Source organism: Parasteatoda tepidariorum, chromosome 5 (assembly GCF_043381705.1).
Source record: "Parasteatoda tepidariorum isolate YZ-2023 chromosome 5, CAS_Ptep_4.0, whole genome shotgun sequence".
Taxonomy (NCBI): Eukaryota; Metazoa; Arthropoda; class Arachnida; order Araneae; family Theridiidae; genus Parasteatoda; species Parasteatoda tepidariorum.
In genome coordinates this window covers 86,501,934-86,527,664 of record NC_092208.1, presented here as the reverse complement: position 1 = coordinate 86,527,664, position 25,731 = coordinate 86,501,934, and the positions used below count along the sequence as shown (strand labels likewise).

Sequence of the window (25,731 nt, the reverse complement as noted above, 5' to 3'; positions counted from 1 at the left end):
CTCACATTTAAGCTTGATGGCAGGGCATGAGACTGCTTTTACGTTTACCTTTCTTTGATGTGTGATTTCAGAGCAGATTCTTCCATATTCGCGATATCGATCTCCTTCATGCATAATCGGCACTTGGCTCTGAACTTCTTTTCGGGCATCGATAAAATCCATTCTTTATAAGCTTGATTATCCATCCATTGGGGATTAAAATAGGACTTCCCAGGCATAACTAGTCTAAACTACATAACACAAATACGAAGCCGTGCCTTTGCGAATACGCTTTACAATAAAGTTTTGAAATGACGCAAACGTAAGGACAAGTGCGGATGGTAAAACGGCAAATTTATTGAAAACTACAAGGTACATATTGTTACGAAATTCGAGAGTATTCCAGTTTCGATAAGAAAAAAGATCTAAGCATATGCGACAGAAGATGAAGTGGAGTCGCCCCGAACGCATTGATTGTCTGCTGTGCTCCGCGCGCTTGGCAGACACCAAGACGCTAGGCCCGGTTAGAAACGGTGGCGTTAAAAACCACGTGAGAGAGCTCGGGAACAAAACAGAAGTAACGAGAAAGATCCACGGGTGTTTTATGAAAAGGGCCGCAGGCAGTATTGGACAAATTCAAGGACCTAAGACGTTTTTCAAGCACTTTCAAGGACCTAAATTTAGCAATTAAAAATTCAAGGACTTTCAATGACTCTCAAGGACCGTAGGAACCCTGATATATGATGAATATTTTTACAAAGAAATATATTTTTGAGAAATAATTTATGTACATACATTCTATCATGAAGTAACTGAAACATAAAGCTGTATCTCCAGCTGTATATTTATTTATAAAATCACTATTTTAATATGACAAAACTATGAATGCATTTCATTTTTCTATGCAATATCATTATGCAAATGGAAGCAAGTCACATTATTTGATTAACCTATTCTGGCATCATATTGCTACTCTTATTAAGGGGATAAACAAATTACAAACACAAATATGAATACAACAATATCTACCTGTGTTGTAAATAGCCAATGAAGGGAGCTAATCCAGTTCCAGGGCCAACCATAATTACAGGAGTATCCAGATTACTCGGAAATTGGAAGTGGTTGCTTGTTCTTTTATAAACATAAACTGAAGTCTGAAAGAACAAAACACAAATATTGTTAAAGGGTATAAAAATAAATCAGTTGCCACAAATTTGGGAAATACAATATAAGCCCCGACTAATTAAGACCAAACCATGGAGTCAAGTTAGTAAAAGATACTGTCTACAAGATGCAACAAGAACTTCAAGAAAGCATTTGTGTATGATTAAAAGCCATTTATAGCGTGAAAGTATAAAATATATAGCACAAACTTGATAACAGATTAGATTTCATTTGTAACTGAGAAAAATAGTGTAGTACATTTTTCTTTCCTTTTGTGTATTACGGAATGAAATATGTTTGCAAGTCAAAATATTTAAAAACCCAGACAATTCATTTGTGCTAAATCTGTATAGAGTGTGGAAAAAAAAAACCACCCTGAATAACTTTTGATAAAATGATTGAGTTTTCACGTTCAAGGACTGAAATTAAAGGCTTGAGAGGGTGCCCTACAAATATTCCAATTATTAAGTGGAGACGATATTTTAAGTTATGAAATCAGACACAGAAACGTACATTATCTGAATCAACATACCTTTTTTTTTGATGGATTCGGATTTCCGGCCCCCAAGATGTAGGGGGTAGCCGCTGTTTAGTAAAGAGAGCGATCTAAAGCTTGAATCCCTTAATGTTAATTTTACTTTTTGCATATTTCACTTTATCTCAAAAACTTTTTTAGAAAATTGAAAAAGTTCTTTACAATTATAAAATTTGCTTGTCCAAAGATAATTCCATGTGAAAAATAACCTTTATTAAATATTTATTATTTTATTTAAAAATGGCCTAATAATTTTGAATTTTAAGATATGCAAATTTTTGCATCATTTTGGAGAATATAATTTTACATGCAAAATACAAAATCAGTTGAATAGTTCCAGAGAAATTGAATTTTAAAAACTTCAGATAATTAAAATTCGATTTCTTAGGAACTACTCATCCGATTATGCTCAAATTTTGTATTTTGCCATGTAAAATTATATTCTTTAAAATGATGCAAAAATTTTATACCTTACAACAAGATTTTTTTCCACCATTATTAAATAAAATAATAAATATTTACTCTAAGTTACATTTAACAGGGAATTATTTTTTGATAAACGAATTTTATAATTGTATGCAAAAAGTTTTCATTTCACTTAAAAAGTTCTTAAGACATAGCAAAATACGCAAAAAGTAAAATAAAATTAACATAAAGAAGTCAAAACTTAGGACCTCTCTCCTAACCAAACTATTGGGCCCATATTTTGGGGGTCAAAGATCTGAAACCATCAAAAAAGAGGGTCTGTTTATTCAGAGAAAATACACTTTCTGTCTGATTTCGTAATTTAAAATATTATGTGCACTTATTAATTAACATATTTAAGGTCACCCCATTGAGCCATTAAGATTCAGTCCTAAAATGTGAAAATCCGATCATTAGATCAAAAGTTATTCTGGGTCGTGCTTCTTTTTATGCACACAGAACACAATATTTGGTTTTAAGCTCATAAATACCTTGGTAGATGTCAATTCAAGATTTGAAAATTGCTCTGATAGATCTACTTCTGAATGAAATTGGGAAGACAATTTATTTAGCCATCCTGTACAGACACCTTCTCTGTCAAGCATTCTGCCTTCTCCTCTTTTCACTTTTATGACATTGAAAACAATCCTGAATATTGTTGGATCTTCCAGGGGAGAGCTATTAGAGAAAAAAATGGCAAATAACAAAACTGATTATTTAAAAATGCATAGTTCTAATGTTTTAGGACATTATCATTTAAATAACTTATGCTTAAAACGCTAACATAAATTTTGAAAGTTCTTAAAAACATTCTTTTCAGTTTTGTTTCAAGTAATAGATATTAAACTCATTTACTTTGAACCATATTGAATACTTATTACCCTAAATTTTATGAGTGGTTATTTTTCAAGTTTAATAAAGGATTCCTCCCGAGTTTGGTAAAAAAAAAAAAAAAAAGCATTATTCCCTGACTTTTTTTGGCCAAAAATAAATTCTATGATATATTTATACATTATTTTAGATAACTGAAGCAACTTTAATCAGTTTGGGCAAAAGACTTTTTAAAAAAAATATTACCTTGATACAGAATAAAATCGTGGTTTCAAACTTGGAAGATATTCTACAGAGAAAAGAAAAAAACATTGAATAAATTTCAGATCACATAAAAAACATATAAATTTTAAAATATATTAGTAAAATGCAGACCCAAGAGTATTTCTACAGGTGGTGAACAAGTTGGAAAATTTAATAAAATATCAAGAATGGATATATTTGGTTTTCTTATGCAGTCTGTATAGTACTTTGATCCATTTGTACTACTGAGAAATAAAAGGCAGTTTTTTTCGTCTGGATTAGAAGTGTATTCAGCTAAAATCCGAAGCAATATCTGAAAAATGAGAACTATTTTTTAAAGCTAGGAATTTAATAAAATGGAATGCAAACACATTTTTTTAGATAAAGAATATAATATAATAATAAGATAAAAATAAGAGCTAATTGAATGAAATAACAAAGTGTAGATTATTACATATATTGCATAGCTCTTACTATAACTGCATAATCATAGTCATACACTAGTCTTATATAGTAAGTTATTAATGAGTTCTGAAACAAGCATTTAGATGAGCAAAAAAGTACTAGTACTAATATTCACTTTTTAAAAGTTAAAGAACAGCTAATTCTAAATTCGTTTGACAATTATACTATATGCACTTCACTATTTATGCAATATGCTTTTCTAATTAAATAAAATTAATACCACAATAACTTTTCTTATTGTAATTTCTATAATAAATAATTCTCACTTTCACAAGATCACAATTTAAACTAATGTATTTTTAAAAATAATGAATAAAAAATGTGTGTTGAAACACATTTATGACAAAGTTGTACTGAGCGTCCAGAGTTGATAGTGAATTTCTTTAAGAATTCTAGATTTTCCAGTTCTGTTTTTGAATTCCTAGAGAATAAGATGTTTATTAATTGTTTTTTTCCAAAGAGAATGACTACCCTCATTCTATTTAAATTTTGTCATTTAGAATTACAGATCTTCAAATTCTGAAAATTTATTACTTAAAAAAATATTGTTTGAACTAAAGAAATAGCTTATTTACGATCTACCTTTCGAACTTTTAAAATTAAACCTTAATATGTTAGTATGTGAAAATTCGATTATTATATCTGAAGTTACACAGGTTGTCCTTTTATTTTTTTTTTGTTTTCCTTGCTATACAGAATTCATAAAAATATATATGTACCAAATTGAATAACTTTTGTTCCAATGATGGGATTTTCACAAACTAAGTACAAATCTGAAAAAGAGGGACCTCAAACATGGTAATTAATTAGTGCTAAATATTAACTAAGTGACAGAATCAGACACAAAAACACACTTTCTTTGTATACACATACCTTTTCCTTTGAATGATTAGATTTTTGACTATCAAGATGTGGTACTGATAGTTTAGTTAGGAGAGCAGTCAAAAATTTTAGCCCTTTAATGTTAATTTAACTTTTGGCATAATATATTGGAAAATTTTTTTAGCAAAAATCAAAATATTTTGTACAAAATTATGAATTTAATTTATTAAAAAATAACTCCATATCAAAAATATTTTTAATAGTTAATTAATTTTTATTATTATCCTAAGTAAGGATTGAAAAACTTTCAATTGTTAAGTATAAAAAGTTTGTCATCATTATAAACTATGTAATTTTAAATTTAATTTAAATTTTATGTAATTTTAAAGTTAACAACTCAACTTAGTTAACTATTGAAAAAGCTAGTTATTCCACCAAGAAGAAAAATATAGGTCGAAAAGTTTCTTTTCTATTCAAACTATATTTTTCTTCTAGGTTGAATAGTTTAGTTAGTTATCAAAATTTAAAAAATTCGGACGCTTAATATTTAATTTCTTATGAAGTATTGCAATTGGCGATTTAAAATTACATTCTTTAAAATGATGTCAAAATTTGTATACCTTACAATTCAAAAAATTTTCAACTATTTTTAACTAAAATAATAATAAATAACGATGAAAAATTATGTTTTGCATAGAAATTTCTTTGGATAAATAAATTTTATCATAACATGCAAAAAATTTTTTAATCACTTAGAAAGTTTTCAAAATAAGGAGTAAAAAGGGATATTAATTAAAATTAAGGGGCCCAAACTTTCATTAGCTCTTCTGTCGTAACTATTTGGACCCTATTTTGAATAAATTGTGGTTCATATTTTAACAGTCAAAAATTTATATCTGTTAAAACAGAGACAAAGATTATTCAGAGTAAGTACATTCTTATGCCTGCTTCAGTTACATAATAAATCAATATTATTAAGTAGCATATTTCAAGTCACGCTTTTGATCTAATAAACTTGTTATTCAGTGAAAAATCTGATCATAAAACCAAAAGTTATTCAGGGTGATATATTTGTAATTTTGCACATAATTTAAAATAAAAAATTTCTAATATTTCGTTAAAAAAGAAGAAACTTTAAAATACCTTTTTTGGTATAGATCGAATCTCAACACAGTTTGAAAATATGAATCTAAGAGATTTATTAGATGGAATATGACTAGGCAGATTCTTTTTAATGCTTGTAGTCAACTTGAAATGGATGATATTATCTGCTATGTCTTGCAAACCAAGCCTAAAATCAAATATACAATAAAAAAATACATAAATTTTAAAAAAAAAACCAACATGTTAATCTAAAAAGCAGAAAATAAAAACGATGCATTACAAACCTTTCTAACAATTGATTAATTTCAGATGAAGGATTTGGGGAAACAAAACCAAAGGAATCACCAGGTTCATATGGTATACATTCATTCTACAAATAATTAGCGAAATAATGAAACTGAAAAATGTAAACTTAGCTGCCAAGCATATTATGTTTAATTGCTTCACTGTAGATACAATTTTAATTATTTATATATTTAATAATCTTAGTATAATTATATAATCCAGTATATACAATCCAGTAAAATCCTAGAATAGCTCACCCCTTGGTAACTTTTTGAAATCTCGCCAAGTTGGCTATTATTAATGGGATCAACATTGCTTTTTGATTATTAAAAAAAAATTAAGTTATTACAAATTTATTAAAATATTTTTTATTAGAATAAAAAATAACTTACATTTACACTGATGACTCACTAGTCCACTCGCTTGCTATTTTTAACCGATGACGTCAAAAAAATTTAATAATAAAGGTAATAAATAAAATAATGGTTGAAAAAAATAACAATGATTCTAACAGTAAGAGCGAAAAATAAACCCTTTTACCTCTTTTCTAACGAAATTCAATTTTCGAGTAGGTATACATATTAAATACATATACATATTTCAAAAATTATACATATACATATACATATTAAATTATACATATACATATTCATCAAATGTCATATCATACATATTATCAAACATATTATCAAAAATTATACATATACATATTTCAAAATTTTGGTTGTCTGATCAGACGTTCAAAATATCTTTGAAAAGCCTATTTTGGCGAGATTTTAAAAAATTGCTAGGGTGGGCTATTTTAGGATCTGTCAAAAAAGCTTTCATACTACAGTAGATCTATATAACTTTATTAATTTTTTACATTATTTATTTTATAAGATTTTACAATTTCACAATCTAAGTAAACCAAAATTGAAAAATTTGTATTAAGTCAAGAAATGTAATGAAGAAATAAGTCCATATTTTTGTGTTGTTAAGTATCTTATATATCATAATTGCGTTTAAAAATTAATTAAAAGCATTTTAAGATCAATTTGCTCCCGATTAATGTTTAGTGGGTAAAATTTAGAGACATGTGAAATGATTTACATAACACAAAATTATATAATAGACAAAGCTTGAACTTCTAAAGTTTGTGTTATAAAGATCTTCTATTGTATCAGGGTGTGTAGCCAAATTTTTCAACAAAAAATAAGCACTTTTTTTTTTTTTATTTTTTTTTTTAAAGAAAATCATAATGAGGATATGTTTTGAGATACAAATACAATAATAATGAAAGTCAAAGGGGAAAAATATACAATATAAAATACTAAGTTGTGACAGCGCCAAACTGCTAATGGAAGAATATTTGATGAAAAAATATTTTAAGATGAAATTAAATAAGTTATTGCCTCATAAGAGAACTAAAAGAATCAACACAGCTGGAAAAAACCTAAAATCTTTAACAAAAAATAACATACTAAATATCACCTTGAGAAAAACACTACAAGAAATACAAACACAACTATCAAAAAAGAAAAATATTAAAAAGAAATTAAAGTGGATACATGGCAACTTTGTAAGGGGGCCCTCCTGATGAAACTATGTATGAAGCTGCAGTGCATGTCAGTGCATCCATTGTCATTTCTTTTTAATATTTTTCCTTTTTGATCCTTAGGTTGCTATTTCCTGTAGTGCTTTTCACAAAGTGATATTTACTATGTTATTTTGTGTTAAAGATTTTAGGTTTTCTCCAGCTGTATTGATCCCTTTAGTTCTCTTATGAGGCAATAACTTATTTAATTTCATCTTAAAATATTTTTTCTTCAAATATTCTTCCATTAGCAGTTTGNTTGTGAAAATGTTGAAAGGAAGAATTAATAAAACAAAATGTAAAAACATTATGAAAATCTTTAAAAGATCAGGATAAAATAACCAATTTCTGACAAAGAACTCTTTTTCTTGATTACATTAGACACCATAAAAAAAATTTAGGCAAAATTTTAAATGTACCGTAATTTCGCGCGTATAGTCCGCGGACTATCTGTGTTTAAAATGCGAATTTTATAAACTACGGACTATCCACCAGTGCAGATAATACGCTGGTTGTTCACGGTTAAAATCGCTGAAATTTAAAAAACACGCTGTCGTGAACTGCCGATGATCAAATATAAACAACAGTGCGAGATTCCAAGAAAACATTCGTATGTATCGTATCGATAGTAAACCATTGAGCATACTGCAGAACGAATGAGTAGCATCAAGTAGAGCTCCTAAAATCCAGGCTGGCGCATCAAGCGCAGACGTGCCAACTCTCCCGCAATTTGCGGAAGTCTCCCGAATTTTGAGTTATTCTCCCGCCCTACCGAATTGATTCGAAAAACTCCCGAATTTTACTGCAATCGATAGCCAAACTCAAAATTACCTCATTTTTCCGCAAGTGAGGAAGTTTTGTTTTTCTTTCAGCGTGAATTCCATCTCTTCTTATTGAACTACCTTCTGCCTGAAGCATAGCTGCACGTGTATCCAGATAATCCGGGGGAAATTTTTGCTCGGTTCTCCCGCCATTTTGAACTAAAACGATATGAAAAAAAAAGCAGAAATTGGACTCATCCTTGAACTAGAGTAGAGGAAAATGTGAGGAAGGGGAGAATTTTTTTCCCTGTTTACCCAGAGAAATGTCAGTTCTTCCGCGACCTTGAAGATTTTAGATCTTTATTTTCTCCTTCAGGGCGTCAATCAAACTCAAAGGAGTAGCAAGCTGATTTCGTTTTCTGTTTGATTTGCGAGGAGGTGGGGAAAATGCATTGCACAGGCATATCAGTGAACAGAAGATGAAAGAGAGAAATATATTTATCTATTTGACATTGATTAATAAAAGTAAAATATTTCTCTTTTGAATAAATTCTGATTCTTTGGAAGTGTGGTAACATTCGCAAGTTTATCTTGATGTGGAATCACTCCTGCTTTAATTAAAAATCGTGTTTTTATAATAAAAAAAATAAAAGGAGAATTGTTTATTAAGTTAAACATACAATTATTTTATGAAGCAGATTGCAGTTTTGTTTTTCTGATTCCCCTACGTTTGATTTTTTTTTATTTTATTTTTTCCTTTTCAATGATAAATTTTGCACTCAATAAATTATTTTTATTCCTAAATTTTTATTAATAAATCCTGGAAAAGTGTTAAAGTGTCAACCATCCGATCGGGATTTATAAAAGCCGGGATTGTTAGTGAAAGCAAGGAAATCACTGACAGTGAAGATAGTGATGCTGAAAATGAACTTTCGGACTCTCTTCCCGAAAATATATTAGAACTGTTTAATTCTGATACCGATGAATCGAACTTTGAAGGTTTTCGTTAATGTAGTAGAATGTGTGATTAATTAAAATATGATTAATTAGTAAGCATTGTTTTTTATTTGTATTTAGTGTTTTATTTCTGAAGGTATATTAGTAAGTAAGTACTTTTTTTCTAGTATTTATACTTAGTTCTTTGTTTCTAAAATACATTAATATCGCCGTATTAAAGCAACGTAATTTCGGACGTATAGTCTGCGGACTATCTGACGATTTTTTGAAATTTTTTTAATATTAAATTGGGTCTGCGGACTATACTATGGTGCGAAATTACGGTATTCAATACTGATTTGATTTCAATACTGATTCAATTAATAACTATTTTATTTGATTACGTAAAAAATAATAATTTTAATTAAAAAATATAATTAGGTAAACTATAATTAAAAAAGCTATGAGGTGAACTTTCTAGATTTAAATAAAATTTATTTGCAAAAGTATATGCAACAAAACATTAATAAGATAAATATTATTGATTATACTGAACTTATAAAAATGTGTAAAGGATAAAATGATTAAAAAAATTTTTCTATAGTTTCAGAATGTTAATACAATAAGTATTGAGGTTAAACATTTTTGTCAGAAGTAAATTATTTTATGGTCCCTATATTCATAACGTTTAACAAATCTGAAATAATTGAATTTCTTATTTTAACTGTTTTTTAATTAAATCATTAAGTTAAATTTAATCATTGAGTTAAATTTTTTTGGAATTACAAATCTGGATTAACATTAGATTTTTACTGAAATTCAATTTTCTTCTTTTTTTAGAGTATATTAAGTTAAAATAACTTAAGAGCGATGTCAATTTTATAAGTAATAAAGTACAATAAAATTTTAAAAAATTTATGCAATTTGTGGATGGTCCCTCAGGTAAAAAAGAAATTAATGATTAAAAATCTCAATTGATTCTTATCTTTATTAAATTTAAAGGGTGATGGAAATTTTGAGGTAATGAAGCTTTGTGATTGTTGACTGCTCTGGGCCTACATGAAAATACATATTTAGTGTATGATCCCCAAGTTGAGTTCAAAGATTATGGTACTGATCTATAAATAGAATAGTGCAAGGACACTGGCTTGCCAGTAACGAAGACGGCAGTGCGTCACTAGCGATAAAATTAACAAGAGAAATAGAATAGAATTTAATTTTGCTATTACAGAAAAAATTTGGCAATGTTTAATTGGTCCCCATGATCAACAAAAATTCGAAGATTCTTTTTTAAAAAGGACGGAAAATGAAACCTGGAATCCAGATCAAAATACAGCTTATAAGAATGCAAAAGTCCTTCAACCAAATCCAGCTCAATGAAACACATGAGGATCCGCAGGTATTTCATCAAACATGTAAAATGATTGGTAGTACTTTCATACGGTACGCCAAAATTAACTGTGGTTGAATGAATTGTGAAAATGTTGAAAGGAAGAAAATGAAAACCTTTTATATCCTTTTTCAGAGAACATATTTCATGGATGATTCCTTTCATACAAGATGTTTTAAGAATCCTTGTCAAAATTATAGAAGAAAAAATATGCATATTAGTGATCGAAAATTAATATTTAAGCAAAGGAAACTACTGAAATCTATCAAATTACTTGTGAGGAAGGCAGATGTAAAAGACATTAAACCAGTTTGATTGCCAGGTGAAACTTTAAAGTGTTTCTAATTATTGTGATTTCATTCTTTGCTGTTTCCTCCTGTAATCAATCAGGCTTTGATATTTTTACTTCTTCTTTTGTAGCGATCCATTATATTTAGATAACATTTCCATTTCTTTCTCACTTTTATATCAATATCTAAACTTTTTTTTACAGAGACTATAAAAATATACACTAAAGATTCAAAATGCCTATTGACAAATTAATTTCATGTACATACCATATTTTAACAAAATACTGCATGCAAAAATTAAAAATATGAACTCAACTACCTCAAATTTCAGCGTAAGCTCTAAAGTGGGTTTTACATCTTCACCACAGGTTAACCTCCTTGCAGCAATAACATTGACAGACGATAATGAAGAGCCTTGAGAAGGAAGAACTTTACCATCAGGAATAAATTGAACTTCTGAACTCTGTCATAAAAAAACAAAAATTACCAGGGAGAAAAAATTTCAAGCAGCATGAACTGCATAGTACAAACATAATTAAGTTGTAAAAACCATTAAAAGTATAAAAATGAAATTAAACAAAAATGAAGAACAAATTTTTAAATACAATAAGTCAAAATGGAAAAGCGCTAAAAACAGCATAAAACCGAAATTGTCTTTAGTACACAATTTAAATTAATATAGGAAAAATATCAAACAAATTTTTTTTTTAAAAAAAAGCATGTCAGCAAAAACAATACTTCCTCAGGGGACACACTGCCCTGCTAACGTGCAGGAGCCTTTCTGTAGTCAGTGGTTCTATCAAAAACTGACTGTGCTTTGAGACCCCATAATGGAAGACAAAATAAGAATTAAAACACAATACTTCAAAAATTCAAAGAAACACAATTATATCAAAAAAACACAAACTTAAAAACTTATTGTGCCTCAAGGAACTATTGTACCTAACTATTGTACCTTATGTGTTTTTGTTTTTTTTAATTTTTTAAATGTAATTGTGTTTCTCTGAATTCCTTTTATTTTAATCTTTGAAATATTGTATTTTTATTCTTAGTTTGTCTTCCAATTATAGGGGCCTCAGATAGTTTTTGGTTGAAACACTGACTACAGAAAGGCTCCAGCATGTTAGCAAGCAATGTGTCCCTTGAAGAAGAAGTATTGTTTTTGCTAACATGCTTATTTTTGAAATTTCGTTTGATTTTTTTTTTTTTAAGTTCTCCCATATTAATTTAATTTAGGTTGTGAAAAGTCATTCAATTATATACACAGCTAATAGCAATAAAAAGCAGAATTGAAACATTGAATCTTGGTTACTTCCTGATCTTTTAGTGGATTAAAGAAAAAAATCGAGACATTTTTCAAAAAAGAAAAAAAAATCAGGACCTTTTATAGAACAGTATACATATATAAGACTACTTCTAAAGAAGGCAATCAACAAACTAAGAAAGAAAGTTTCTCTTTTTATTATAAAAGAATAATAAAATACACTATTTTAGTAATATTAAAATACCCTACTTTATTTAGAACAGGAAGTATTACAGTTCCCAGCATAATTTTATTAATAGAGTACTGAACAACTTGTTATAGTTTGAGATCACCATGTAAAAACATTTTACAGTACTGTTACATTTTAATCAATCAACATTCCCTAGTACCAATATTTAATTTAAATTTTAATCAAAATTTCCTAAATCAAGTCGTTTTAAAGTAGAGTTACAATAATTATGTAATGAAAACACAGTGAATATGCTGCTTAACATTTTTGCACAAAATTAATTTAGTAGAGGAGCTCTCAATTTACCATTTAAAAACATCTATGATATAACTATTGTATTATTAATTGGTATCAATAATTTTTAAAATTAGCTGATAAAGAAAAGTCAGTAATAGTGAAAGTATAAAATTTCGACTAAAATTATTTGTCGCTGCATTGGCTGAAAATCATAGATAGTTGCTATTGTTCAATTACGTCGCATTAGAGCTGCACAATGGGCTATTGGCGACAGTCTGGGAAACATCCGTGAGGATGGTCCGAAGACATGCCATCACAATTTTGATCCTCTGCATAGGGGGTGGCACACCAGCTTCGGTAGCCCGACGACATGCACACGATGTCGAGCTTTTTACGGTAGAACAGTTTAACAAGGACCAATACCACACACCCTCGGTCTCTACACAGATTGAATTTTATCAGGAATATCAGCACAACTACAAAGCCTTTACTTTTCAACTCCGTAGCCTTGTAATTTTGAACCCAATCCACAAGACAAGGGAACTCCTAAATCAAATACTGGGAGAAATTAGCCTTTGTGTAAGACTTCTTGATGAAAACTCGCATTTGTGTTACACTGAGAGAAAAACCACAATGACCCCCCAAGGTTAGCGTAAAGGCAAGGGGACTCTAACCCATGATCCGCCTAACACTGAGAATATTTTAAGTCAGCACTGTGGTCGGTGCGAGCCGAATGCGAAATTTGTATTGACCAGCCACCGCTGGGATTTGAACATGGCTCACTTCATTGGCAGACGAATACTCTATCTCCTGATCCATCATGGTTCTGCTTCTCTCTTAAATTTATTTAACAGAAAATCAGGTAATGTGCCTACATTTTAAAATGCGGGTAAGAGCAAAAAAAAAAAAAACATTTTTTGTATGCCAAGCTCTAATATCAGTCTAAACATTATAATTATAACTCAATTTTGTTAACTTTTAATACAGTGTTCAGTGAAAGAAAATATTAAATGGCACTTTAAAAAAGATAATAAATGATTATTTGTAATAAGCTATCTGTTTCTACATACACTTCATGTTTCTAAATCTGATTTTTGGAAGTTATAAAAGTGTCGCATGACTTGCTACTCCACAGCTCTTCAATTATAAAACCACTAACTTCTCTTATAATAACATTTTGTAATTATTTAACGCTATTGATTAATATCGAATTCACGTGATTTAAAATTATAATAAATTACACACACACATCAAATAATATAATTGCAGCTCAAAACAAAACAGTGCCACAATGAGTACAAGAGCATAATTTTTCAAGGGCAGAATTCAGATTTACAGGATGCAAAGTAATAATATTCAGACTAAACAATGTTCTAGCTTATAAAAGGATTTCGGAATGTTGAATCAGTAGTACATTCCGGCTATTGGGATGGTCTCCATTCCCTTTTTTGTAAAAACATACTTTATGAACCTAAATTCGTAAACAGGGTGATAAAAAAAAATAGTATACCAAAATGCTTGATTCATATGAAACACTGAAAGCTGGTGAAGGAAGTTTTGGACACTTTGCAACATCAATGTTTAATAATGGAATGACTGAAGATAAGTCAGATAGAAAATAGGGTGTGACTGAATCAGTGGAGTTCATCTCTGCAGAAGAATTTGTCTGTATTTCATCAGAGATAGCAGGTAAACCAAGCTGTTTTCTTAAAGCAGGCCACAGATTGGAAATCCAAGGATCAACAGCAGTTTCAATTCTACAAAAATAATTAGTGAATTTATAATTTGATCTGTCAACTGCCAGATAATCACAATATGAACCCAAGGCATATGTTGGTGAAAATTGCTATAAAAACATGAAATTGCTATGCTTCTATAGCGCTTCACCTTTACTAAATGAACAAAGAGCATTCTTACACTATATCTACAATTTAGAAAATAAAACGTTGCCGTAGCAACTGTACCTAAAACAGAAAGTGACCAAAATTGGAACACATACCGTGGAATAATTTATATTTAAAACAGAACTATTTATGACCTTGTCCCAGAAGAAACAGTTCACACCAAAGTCTCAATGAAAATTGAAATGCTGTTAATAATATTTCTTAAGTAGGCATTTAGACATGGTTTGGTACTTTCTTTTTTTCTGTAATTTCAGCTTACTAAATTAAATTATTAATAATTTGAAGAAAAAAATCTATTAATTTAACAAGTGTGAGTTTTTTGTTCATTTTTAGAAACACTTGCAGAACATTTATAATTATCAAGCCATGTTGCAAAAGATTAGATATAATTAAATTCCAGGGGCAACTGTTTCCAATATGTATGCAGTCTGAAGGCTCATCTCATAGAGGAAAGATACTAATGCAAGATTTTGTGCAATGCAAACATAAAAAAGTTCAAAACAGTTTAATTACCTTTCTCTTGTTTTTAATTTACAAGCATGAGAAAAAGGTAAAACAGGTAAATTACCTTTCTCTTGTTTTTAATTTACAAGCCTGAGAAAAAGGTAAAACAGGTTGTAAAAATAGTAGTACTACTTGGAATTTTGTAAAGGAGTTTTAATTAAAGCATTTCAGCAGTTTTTAATGCTTTTCAATATTTTTTTTTAAATTATCAATTTGTAAATGACTCATTAGTTTCCCATTTTTTTAAAAGTAAATTTCTCTACATTTTGAATTGTTAATTCGACTAAATTCATATTAAATTAACTGAACAAAGAGAACAATTCAAATTTTAGAAACAACTTACCTCCCTTGCAAAAGATTTGGTTTTATTTTCTAAGAATAGTAAACAAGTATATAACCCCACATTTATTTTCATACATTATTATTCAAGAGTCATATAAATCCTGAAACCAATAATCAGATAAAAAAATAAGAACTTTGTTTACTTTTGTAAAATTTGTGGATGGTCCCTCTGTTTAAAATATCAAATATTTACAATTATGAAATTGTTACACACTGAAAATCAAGCAAAAACGAAAAAATAAGAATTTTCAATAAGTTATTTTGACACCTAACAAAAGAATTGTTATATCGCATTAATAAACAGGTCATAAAATATAGCATTATATTAATCTTGCTATAATAGAATGAAAGTAAAAGTTTTAATCAAATAAGTTTAAATTACTAAACAAAAATAAAGATATTAACACAAACATGAAAGACTTAGTAAAATTGACCACAAAATACTTCAGTTTCTCAAGAAAAGGTTATAACTTTACAAAATACATACAAATAATTTAATTTTACCCATAAGCATCATCTCCATAGCCAGAAGGATAAAAAGATTTTGCAGATAAGTTTTGCAATCGCTTCTCAAGTGTACGACCAAACAAGCAGAATTTTATATAATTAGAATCTCCTAGAGCTAAAAGAATGAGTACAATTAATTATTTACATTTTATGACAGGCATTCATTTATTTAAAATGTACAAAATAAAATTGGCACTGAATTAAAAAAAAAGAGACAAAATGAGATTATAAACAGATGCTTGGAACAGTAAAATATCAAATACTTGGGGGGGAAATTGCACTTTCATGTCTGGCAGCTGACTCATCTAACAATTAATTGTTTAAAAGATAGTGGCGGCATTTTTAGAAGAAAATTACAAACAAACAAAATAATAAAAGAGAAGCAGTAAACTGACTAAAGAGCCATTTTCACAGCATGTCGTTCACACATTGCTGTTGAGGAAATAAGAGAACCAGATTAGGGAAATGCATTTTCCCTTGTAAAGTTCATAATAAAGTTCTCTTTTTTCTCAACGGCGATCAGAGGGGCATCAAAAGTATGCAGTGAGAAGCTCCCTGAGCAATAACTTTGTCATTGGTTTATTAATTAAATACTCTTTAAAAATAACTTTATTTGCTGACAGTTTATAACTTTCCGTAGCAATATATTATGTCTCACAGGTTCTACACAGCAGCATAATCAACATGAATCAAAGATAGCATATGTAGGTAGAGTTAAAAAAATCCCATATTTTATTAAGTAAGTTTTAATAAAATAAAATGCACATATATATTTTTAAAAATATAAGAAGAAGATAGCAGAAGTGTTATTGTGATGAATGTATAATAAAATTTTCTCCCAAGGTTGTTGAGTGCTTTAAGAGAAAAATTCCCATTCCAGTAGCTGAAAATTAAAAAACTATGTATTTTTAATGATTACTTTTTGATTTAAAAAGAAGTTAATCCTATAAAATATTGGCAGAGGGGAACAAGTCCGTAATGTGTACCACAACCAGCAGTTTTTCACAAAGGTGAACCAACAAATGTTTTTCATAAAATAGGTTTCACATTGAAAATAAGATTTCAGCAATAAAATTATAACAGAAAAAGTTCCTTCAGGAAATTTCTTAAAACAAAAGAAATTATATATATACCCTGTGGACGAAATTTTTTCGAGCAGTCTGCAACAAAACTCTAGCACTAATATCTTTCTGCAAGATACTTTTAATAATAACAAACATATACGTTAATTTAAAATAACAAACGTGCTGTGTTTACAACAACAACAAAGAAACTAATCAAATTTTTTTTAATAAAAATTCTTTATTTATATATTATGGGTAATATTCACACATTTTGTTGGGGAAAAAATCACTATTTATTTCCTTCTTCGCAATTCATAAATAATCATCACAATAAAAAATAAAAATCATGAAATCTGAAAAAAAGATCGACTACAAAATCACACGAATCGGACTCCTCAAAAAGATATTTCTCAAATGAGTGCTTCGTTTCGAGATGTAATAAACAATAACGTATAAAAAATATCGGATTCAAAAACTACGGAGAAATCAATAGCAATAACTGCCAAAAATTCTATAGAATCAGTGCCTTAAAAAGTAAATACTCAAATGCACAATTCGAATTTTCCATATTGTTTGAAATATATCGGGATATTTAAAAACCATGTGAAAATTAATATCAGTAACTGCCGAAAATTAAATCGAAAAATTACATCAATTTACGATACTATCGGCGTAAATTGAGAGCATCAAAAAGTGATTATCTAAATGCATGACTTAAATATTACATGACAATTTCTGTAGAAAAGAAAAATAAAATTTTTTACTTTTCAAAAGAAAAATCTTTCTGCAAGAACTCTGTAATGTTCTGCGCCAATGTCGCCGTGTCATTGCGATTTTGCCACGGGGTGTATAATATATATATTTACGCACACTATAAACTACTTTTTGGTACACCTCTGAAAAAGTACATAAAAAACATTAATTTTTATCTCAGAAAATGGGACCTCTGGTTTATCAGACAGCACATTCGGTGACTCATTATTATGATAGAGTGTAACAAAACATTTTTCAATAATATATGAACAGTTTATTTAACTCTAAATAACCTATTATAAGTCTTAAATATACAGAACAGAAGTGAAATTATAATAGTCTACACAAAGATGCTGTTTTAAATTGATAAAAAGCATGTAACAAAGCATATCTGAATGACAAATTATAAGGAATTTATTGCACCTAATTGAAAATATAATGAAAAAGATATTTCTCAAATTACTTATACTTTTATTTCATTTATCAGACAAGTGATTGCTTAAACAACAAATTATTTGAAAATGTTTATATAATTTAATGACAGATAGTTTCTTAGGACTAGTCTTCTAAGGACAGAATTTTTTCTTAATAATGTAGTTTTTGTGTTTGAAGACATTTATGTTGAATTAAATTAAAAACTGTTAGATAAGTGACAATCATTTTTATACACAAAAGTAACAATCCTAGAATTAAGAGATTAATTACAGAAGAGCAATTGAAAGTTTGGCCTTGTATTTGCGAATTTTTTTTTCAAGAACTATTCCACTGATTTTCTTAAAATTTTTGATTTTATGATTATAAACTAAGTAGATAAAATTTTTGCTTTAAAATTCAAAAAATTTTTAGGTATTAGCAATTTAAACAATAAAAATAATAATTATAAATACAATTTTTTTACATGAAATTATCATTGGGTAATTTGCATGTAGTTTTTTAATTTTATAATTGCGTGCAAAAAATTCTGATTGTGCTTTGTAAGTTCCAAAAACAGAAAAAACAAACGGACTATTAAGGAACATCAACTTTTGAAATCATATTTTCCAATTATTACATTTCATATTTTGATGACCAAGAATTCAAATCTGTCAACAAAAAAAGTTTCATATGAATAGTATGTTGTTCTATTCTATTTATTTTCTCTGATTTTGCAACTTAAAATATTGTTTGAAAAAATTAATTACCATATTTAAGGTCTGGTTTATAATAATTTATGACCTGCCTTTTGAGATGCATAATTCTCCAGCAGGTGAAGATTTTTGTAGACAAACCAACCAAAATTTTAATATAAAAAAAACTTATTTTCTTTATTAATAGCTGAAGGAGAAAATGAGAATTCGGAGCATGAAATTACATTACTGCTTTTCTTAGATTTTATCAGTCTTAATTAAAAAGAATTGACTGCTTTAATAACTCTTGTATAACTCCTTACATAACTCTTGTTTTTAAATTTATAATTCTGTCTATTAATAGAAAAAAGAGCAATAAATAAAATGTGAGTATTATTAGATGAATATAGAGGTAGAGAATTCATATTTTAAATAGAGACTGTGAAGAAACTAGCAATACTAAAAACTAGCAGCGTCTCCCAGTGAGAGACACTCAGAGAGAGAGAATATGAGACAGCGGATGGACGATAAGCTGCCTGCTACGCAGCACACATCTTTTCTTTCGTTATATATATATATATATTGATGTGTCTGTGAATGTAGTATGTGTGTGTGTTTCTATAGTTATGTTGTTAAATTAAATTAAATACAGAAGCTAGCCACATACCTTTATTTTCCCTTACACACCACACCTTCACAGGATCAATTTTTTGCAAAAAAAAAAGTGGATTATGGACAGAAAAATGGATTTCCTAGGTCAGAAGGACTTGTAACTTCATAAGTCTAGAGGAATCACTGTTAAGGTTAGGCTCTTGGATCATTAAAATTTTATCTTAGCATGAGAAAAGTCAATCATTAGATCAAAAGTTATTAAGATGTTCTTTTTATTATGCGTATTGTACAAATAGTAAATTTTCCTTAATATTGTATCTAGAAACACTTTTTTTTAAAAAAAAACAATTAGATGAATGAAAAAGGGTAAATACCTAATATTGTATAGTTAAGATGTTGTAAAAAGTTTTGTTTCAGAGTTTGTCGATTTAATCTCCTAAAAAATTTTGCAGCTGTATCAGGAGGTTCTCCGTCACCAGTAGTGGATACTATGAATACAATACAGGATTCTTTTTCAATACTAAACTAAAAATTGAACATGAAAGTTAACATTCAGATTTAATCTGGTACAGTTATAGTTAAATAAAAAGTTTTCAACTGACTTTAAATCGTGTTAATCAAATTATTTGCTTTCATGACAAAAATGTTAGTAATAACACAACAAAAAAATGCATCTCTTACTTACAAATGCTTTTGAATTGTATATTTATTTTGGAGATTTAGAATTGATATAAATACTTCAAAATAACATAGAAACTGTAAATAATTAAAATATTTTTTATTATATACATATCAATATCAAATAATGGTAATATTCTTGAAAAATTAAAGCAGGTTTTATGTATTTTACAAGTTAAAGTTATGCTTAATATTTAATAAAATAAATTAAACATTTTTAATAATAATTTAAATTTACAAAATAAAGCTTAAGTTATCACATTATTTATCTAGTTATGATGCATTATCTGTACTTTCTTCATATTGTCTAAACTTTAATTAAACACAGCATGTAAAAAAAATCAAAACAAGTGAACTAAATTACAAATAAGGGAAAAGTAATCAACAGGCTATTATACAAGTGCTATAAACAAGAACCTTCATCAGTGTCAAAATACAAAAAAGGCACAAGACTGACGTTGACTGACGTTTGACGATTGAAGAAGATTAACTGAAACTATAGTTTGTCTATTTGTGTACCCTAATTTGTTCTTCATTTGTATTGTTTTAGTTTTATTCATTAAGCTTTGGATTGTAAGAATACATACAGAAAAAAGAAATATTAATCCTACATATTAGAAAAATAATAATTGATAAAAGGATTGTTTTTAAAGTAAGGTTAAAGATTTTTTATGATATTTGGATTTTTGTTAAGAGTTCTTTTTTGATGTTTTATTTTTTGTGCAGTGTCGACCAGGTGGTCAGCGTGCCTGACTGCGGAGCCGATAGTTGCGGGTTCGAATCCCGCCCTGTAAACGGGTTTGTGGTTGTGTGACATGGGCGACGCTGCTCCACCGCCGTGGCTTTGCCAAACGTGCCCACTTGGTAACGAGAAGAGAGTAGTAGTCCTGGCATATGAGGCCAATGGGACAATACATCCCAAGTGCCCGCCATTTAATAAAAAACTTTAAAAAAAATTTGTGAAGTGATTTAATTAATAAGCACTTGGTTTAATTTTGTCGCTAACAAAAATCTAATTCTTATTTCTTGGTACACACTGAGGTGACAAAAGTCATATATTACCTCTTAATACTGTGTCAGACCTCTTCTAGTTATACAAAATTATGCAATTGTACTTTGCATGGACTCAACAAATAGTTGGAAGTCTCTTGCAAGAATATTCAGCCATGCAGCCTAAATAAATTTCCATAATTAGCATATGTATGTCCATATTTAGCAACAATATTTTGTGCAAGACTTAATTATATCTGACAAATGTTCTATGGGTTTCATGTCAGACAGTCTAAATAGCCAAAACAATCACTGGAATTGTCCAAAATGCTCTTCAAACCAGTCACAAACAATTAAGGCCCGGTGACATTGTGCATAGTCATCCATAAAAATTTCATTGTTGTTTGGGTACATGAATTCCTTGGATGGCTACAAGTGGTCTCAAAGTAGCTGAATATAACCATTTAAAGTCAATGATTGGTGCACTTGGTTCACAGGACTCAATCCATGCCATGAAAAAGCAACCCATACCATTATGGAGTCACTATCAGTGCACTGTCCAAACAGACATGTCCATTTCAAGTCCTACGTTGATGCCCATGGCCATTTTGCGCAATGTTACTTGCTAACGCTAAGATGATGAATTCCCTCACGATTTCCATAATAGCTCCAACAATCATTCCCTTTTCAAACTCTGTTAATTTTTGTTTTGTGGTCATAATTACATCAGGAACATTCTCAGATGAATAACTTTAACACAAATAAAAGTCCTGCCAGAACACTACCCAAATATAAAAATTTTTATGCAATACTACTACCATCTGCCATCAGTATATTTATATATTGCTATCCCATGACTTTGTCACCTCATCATATTGTAAGTTAACAAAGAGAAATATCAATTAAATTATGCAACGTTAATCTGAACAGCATAATACTAATGTTAGTGTTGCTCACAATCATTATTAAAGATTTCATTATTAGAGTTATAATTAAGGAACTTACCCTTTTATCAGTTAAACTAAGACAGAATAGTCTAGCTTTTAATCCAAATGAAGGTGCCTTTTCTTTTATCTCTTCAGCAATGGCTTGAGCCTGACCACTTTGAGAAGCATACAAAAGAAGAAAACTATTTGAAAGTGTCATCTGAGAGACTCAATCTGAAACAAATGAACAGTAAAGACAATTGAAAACTAATGTTAATAAGTTCAATTCATAACTTATATCATAAAGTAGACTTTTGCCCAACAAAAATTAAACACAGTAATTTTCAATCTAAAAAATTGATAGCCAAAGTTTTTACTTAATAAAGGCTTTTGTCTAACCTTAAGTAAACAACGAGAGCGCATAAAATGATCTGAATCTGGGACAAGTCGGGTACTCATAAAGGAACATTTAAATTAATTCAGGAAAAGTTCAGGGGTTTGTCTAGGTTTTTCTGAGAGGTACCTATTTTGTGAAAATTTAGACATAATTTGTGAAAAATTAAAAATTATATTAAAAAATCAACACAAAAATATGAATTTATCGTTTCTTAAGGGATACAAAAATGAAATTTTAAGAAAAAGTATTTTGTGAAGCTACCGTTTTTCCTAAAATTGAATTTGTGAAACTACCGTTTTTCCTAAAGTTGAATTTGTGAAACTACCGTTTTTCCTAAAGTTGAATTTGTGAAAGTACCGCTAAACGGTAGTAAATTCGGCCTGGACAGACCCCTGAAGTTATACATTTTTTTTCTTCCGAGTGTTAGTGGCTACCCTGAAAAAGATATTGCTAGTTTTATAGCTGCCAACACATCCGGTTTTCTTGGAAGATTATATTTTCATAATTAAAGTGGTGGCGAAATTCATGTTATTCTTATAAACTTTTTGAACTACAATAATAATTATAAATGAGTTTGACCACCACTATATATAAATTATTACAACAAATATACATATAAAAGTATAATAATCTCTGCTATAGTAAATTTCAACCTTGTCAAAATATAGATATATTTTTGAGTAAATTTGTTTTTCAGTATTTGTTTTACTACCATTTGGTAAATCCATTCTCAGAAAGAGCGAACGTTGGCATTTATGTAGTTTGTTCTCACTTTCATTGGTCTCATTTATTTCCCACTTTAGTTACTTAGTTTTTATTATTATTAAAAAAAGTTACAAAATGTTTTTAAATTAAAAACTGTGAACGAAGAAAGTGTAACGTAATATTCACAAATTATAATGAAATAGGCTAACTTGTGACAAAAACCATGGCCAAAAATAAAACAGCAAAGCATCTCTTTACATTGATTGCTGGTTCAAGGAGCTGCGATAATAATTTTATGGTGATCTGAATCAAATGTCAGTAACACAAAATTAAAGATTAGTAATTTCAGTCCTCTGTTAATTTGTTAATTACTTTGCCTTGTGAGAACTGCACGTTCATTCATTGGTGGGATTTGAAATTTTGTGTCCCCCCCCCCTCCACTAACCATTGATAAAAATGTTGAGGGACTTTTTGTTTTATTTGCAAGATTATAAAGGAATTTTTCACCATTGGTGTTGCAGACATCAAATTTAATTATAGGGCTAAAATAATGATACTTAGTTACAATAGTGCTCGCATTTCACACATTTAAAAGAAAAAAAAAAAAAAAAGATTCTTGCATTTGAAAGAAAACTTGTTCTTAAACTAAATTTAAATCAATTATTATTCAGAAATTTTTTTCTTTCTAAATATTAAGTAGGGATGCAACGGATATTCCGTTAGCCTGATATTTTGTAAGATATTCGGAAATATTTTTCAGAAAAGTATTTAATGTTCAGTTTTTTAGGGAGATTTTGAAGAGATTTAATAAAGAATAAATTAAAATCGTATTTTGTACAACCCATCATTAGAAATAGTTTTTACACATATTTGTTAAGTACCAAAACTTGTTATTTCATGCTCTGAGAGACAAAGAAAAGTAAAACTTTGAAACTAGATAACTTTATACTAAACCATAAGTTTAAGCTGATTTCTTTTTTAATTATATTCAAGTGAGTCTATTTCATTCTTTTTTCCAACACTTTCTATTCTTTCAAAAATTGAGAATTTTTTTTTATTTATCTCGTTTCTCCTGTTTTTCTGTTCGCATTAGAGCAGCATTATAACGAAGCGTTTCTTACAGACTTTGCCTTTTACTGTCAATTTTTTCAGAAAATCAAAGAGAAATGGTTTATGTCTATTTTTCACAAAAATAACAATTATATCTCCATGGGGCATATTGTGAGAATTACTAAGTTTTGACAAATAAAATTAAAAATCTGTTCTCAAAAGTTGTAGCAAAGTAAAATGGGCAGTTTTGGGGGGAAATGTTCAAAAATAGATAAGAAGAACAAAGAAACATACAATGAAGAAAACAAAGGGTAATATGAGTGAAGTATTCTTGATATGGAAAGAAATTATGAAGAAAAAAACCATTCTTGTCCAATCTAATTTTTTTTTCTTTCTAAACATCAATTATTATAAATTTTGCTTTGAAATTTTTAGGGGAATACAATTAATGTTTATAACATTTGAATACGAACATATATTTATTTTAATGTTATTAATCAAATTAATGTAATAATCAAATCAATTAATGTAATAATCAAATTATTTAATGTTATTAATCTCTTAAAATTTCTCTGAATTTAAAATTTTTTTTCTCAGTATCAGCTTTTATGAACATCAACCATTGTCCCTCTTTGATCTTTCATTGTAATTTAAAATAAAAATGCATGAAACCAAGAATTTTAATTTTTAAAAAAGGTCTTGATTAACAAAATAAAAAAGAAATGACACTATTTGCACATTCACTAATACAAAAATTTCGTGATGGCATTTTAGGCTCTAAAGTGTAATAATGAATGATTTCTCCTCAACAACCCTATTCTTAGCCCCTAGTAACGAACTATTGATGCTTTAATAAATAGATAAAAGAGATTTTAGAATAGATTTAAATGTAAGTTTCCAAGTAAATCAGAAAGCTTTTTAGAATCCTTGGTTCAAGAAATCAAGCTTGTGAGAGATTTTTTTAACGATAGAACTCTTGAAATATAACTTAGAAAAGATAAACACCATAAAGATTTTTAAATAGCTTTACAACTCTCGAGATTTAAAATGAATCCTTTATTCTTCTGCATATGATTTTTACACAAAATATACAGTATGTTTTACGCTTTTCATCCTACATTTTTCTAAAACTTAAATGCTTATTTAGTAAAAGTAACAAAAACTAAAATTTCATTTTTGCTAAGCTTTTAAATTTCAAACACTTTTGTTTCAATAGCACATACTTGCTTCACTAATTGTCTTTAAAGTTACAACAAGCTTAACATTTCACGCTAATATGAAATGGTACACTGCAGTCAAGAATAGTTCCTATAAAATGTTAAAAAAATCTCAATTAGTAGTTGCAAGCTTAATGGGGCACGGGCGCGTGACGTCACGATCTTTGTTTACAATCAATTGGGTGGCGAGCACTCTAATGTAAGTCTATGGGAATTTGATGTCATTTTGTAATAAAGTAGCAAATTTTATATTTTCCTTAAATTTTTGAAGTATAAAAGGTCGATTTTCGTATAGAATAGAGTTCTAATAAACTGTATAGTAAGTTTTGGCTAAATTGTGACAGTCTTTAAAGGAAAAAAATTCAAATATCTATGGGTGGTGAGTGAGTTCTGTTTCATT

At 28.7% G+C, this 25,731-nt stretch overlaps 1 protein-coding gene across 4 annotated transcripts in view; it reads right to left on the bottom strand.

Annotated features, from left to right (window-relative positions):
- Positions 1–25,637, bottom strand: part of LOC107450790 (methionine synthase reductase) — a 36,814-nt gene extending 11,177 nt beyond the window's left edge. For 2 of the 4 annotated variants that reach the window (XM_043044442.2, XM_043044443.2), the window contains exons 1-12: positions 25,338–25,467; positions 22,042–22,196; positions 19,743–19,893; positions 15,831–15,948; positions 14,087–14,333; positions 11,166–11,309; positions 5,893–5,978; positions 5,648–5,795; positions 3,350–3,530; positions 3,221–3,263; positions 2,635–2,821; positions 1,009–1,133 (exon numbers count right to left, since the gene is read on the bottom strand). In XM_043044442.2, the coding sequence (XP_042900376.1) occupies positions 1,009–1,133; positions 2,635–2,821; positions 3,221–3,263; positions 3,350–3,530; positions 5,648–5,795; positions 5,893–5,978; positions 11,166–11,309; positions 14,087–14,333; positions 15,831–15,948; positions 19,743–19,893; positions 22,042–22,182 (1,571 nt within the window). In that variant the 5' untranslated portion in view covers positions 22,183–22,196; positions 25,338–25,467. Of the gene's footprint in view, positions 1–1,008; positions 1,134–2,634; positions 2,822–3,220; positions 3,264–3,349; positions 3,531–5,647; positions 5,796–5,892; positions 5,979–11,165; positions 11,310–14,086; positions 14,334–15,830; positions 15,949–19,742; positions 19,894–22,041; positions 22,197–25,119 lie in introns of all 4 variants that reach the window. The other 2 variants (XM_043044440.2, XM_071180740.1) reach the window with 2 other exon arrangements.
- Positions 25,638–25,731: the final 94 nt, after the last annotated feature.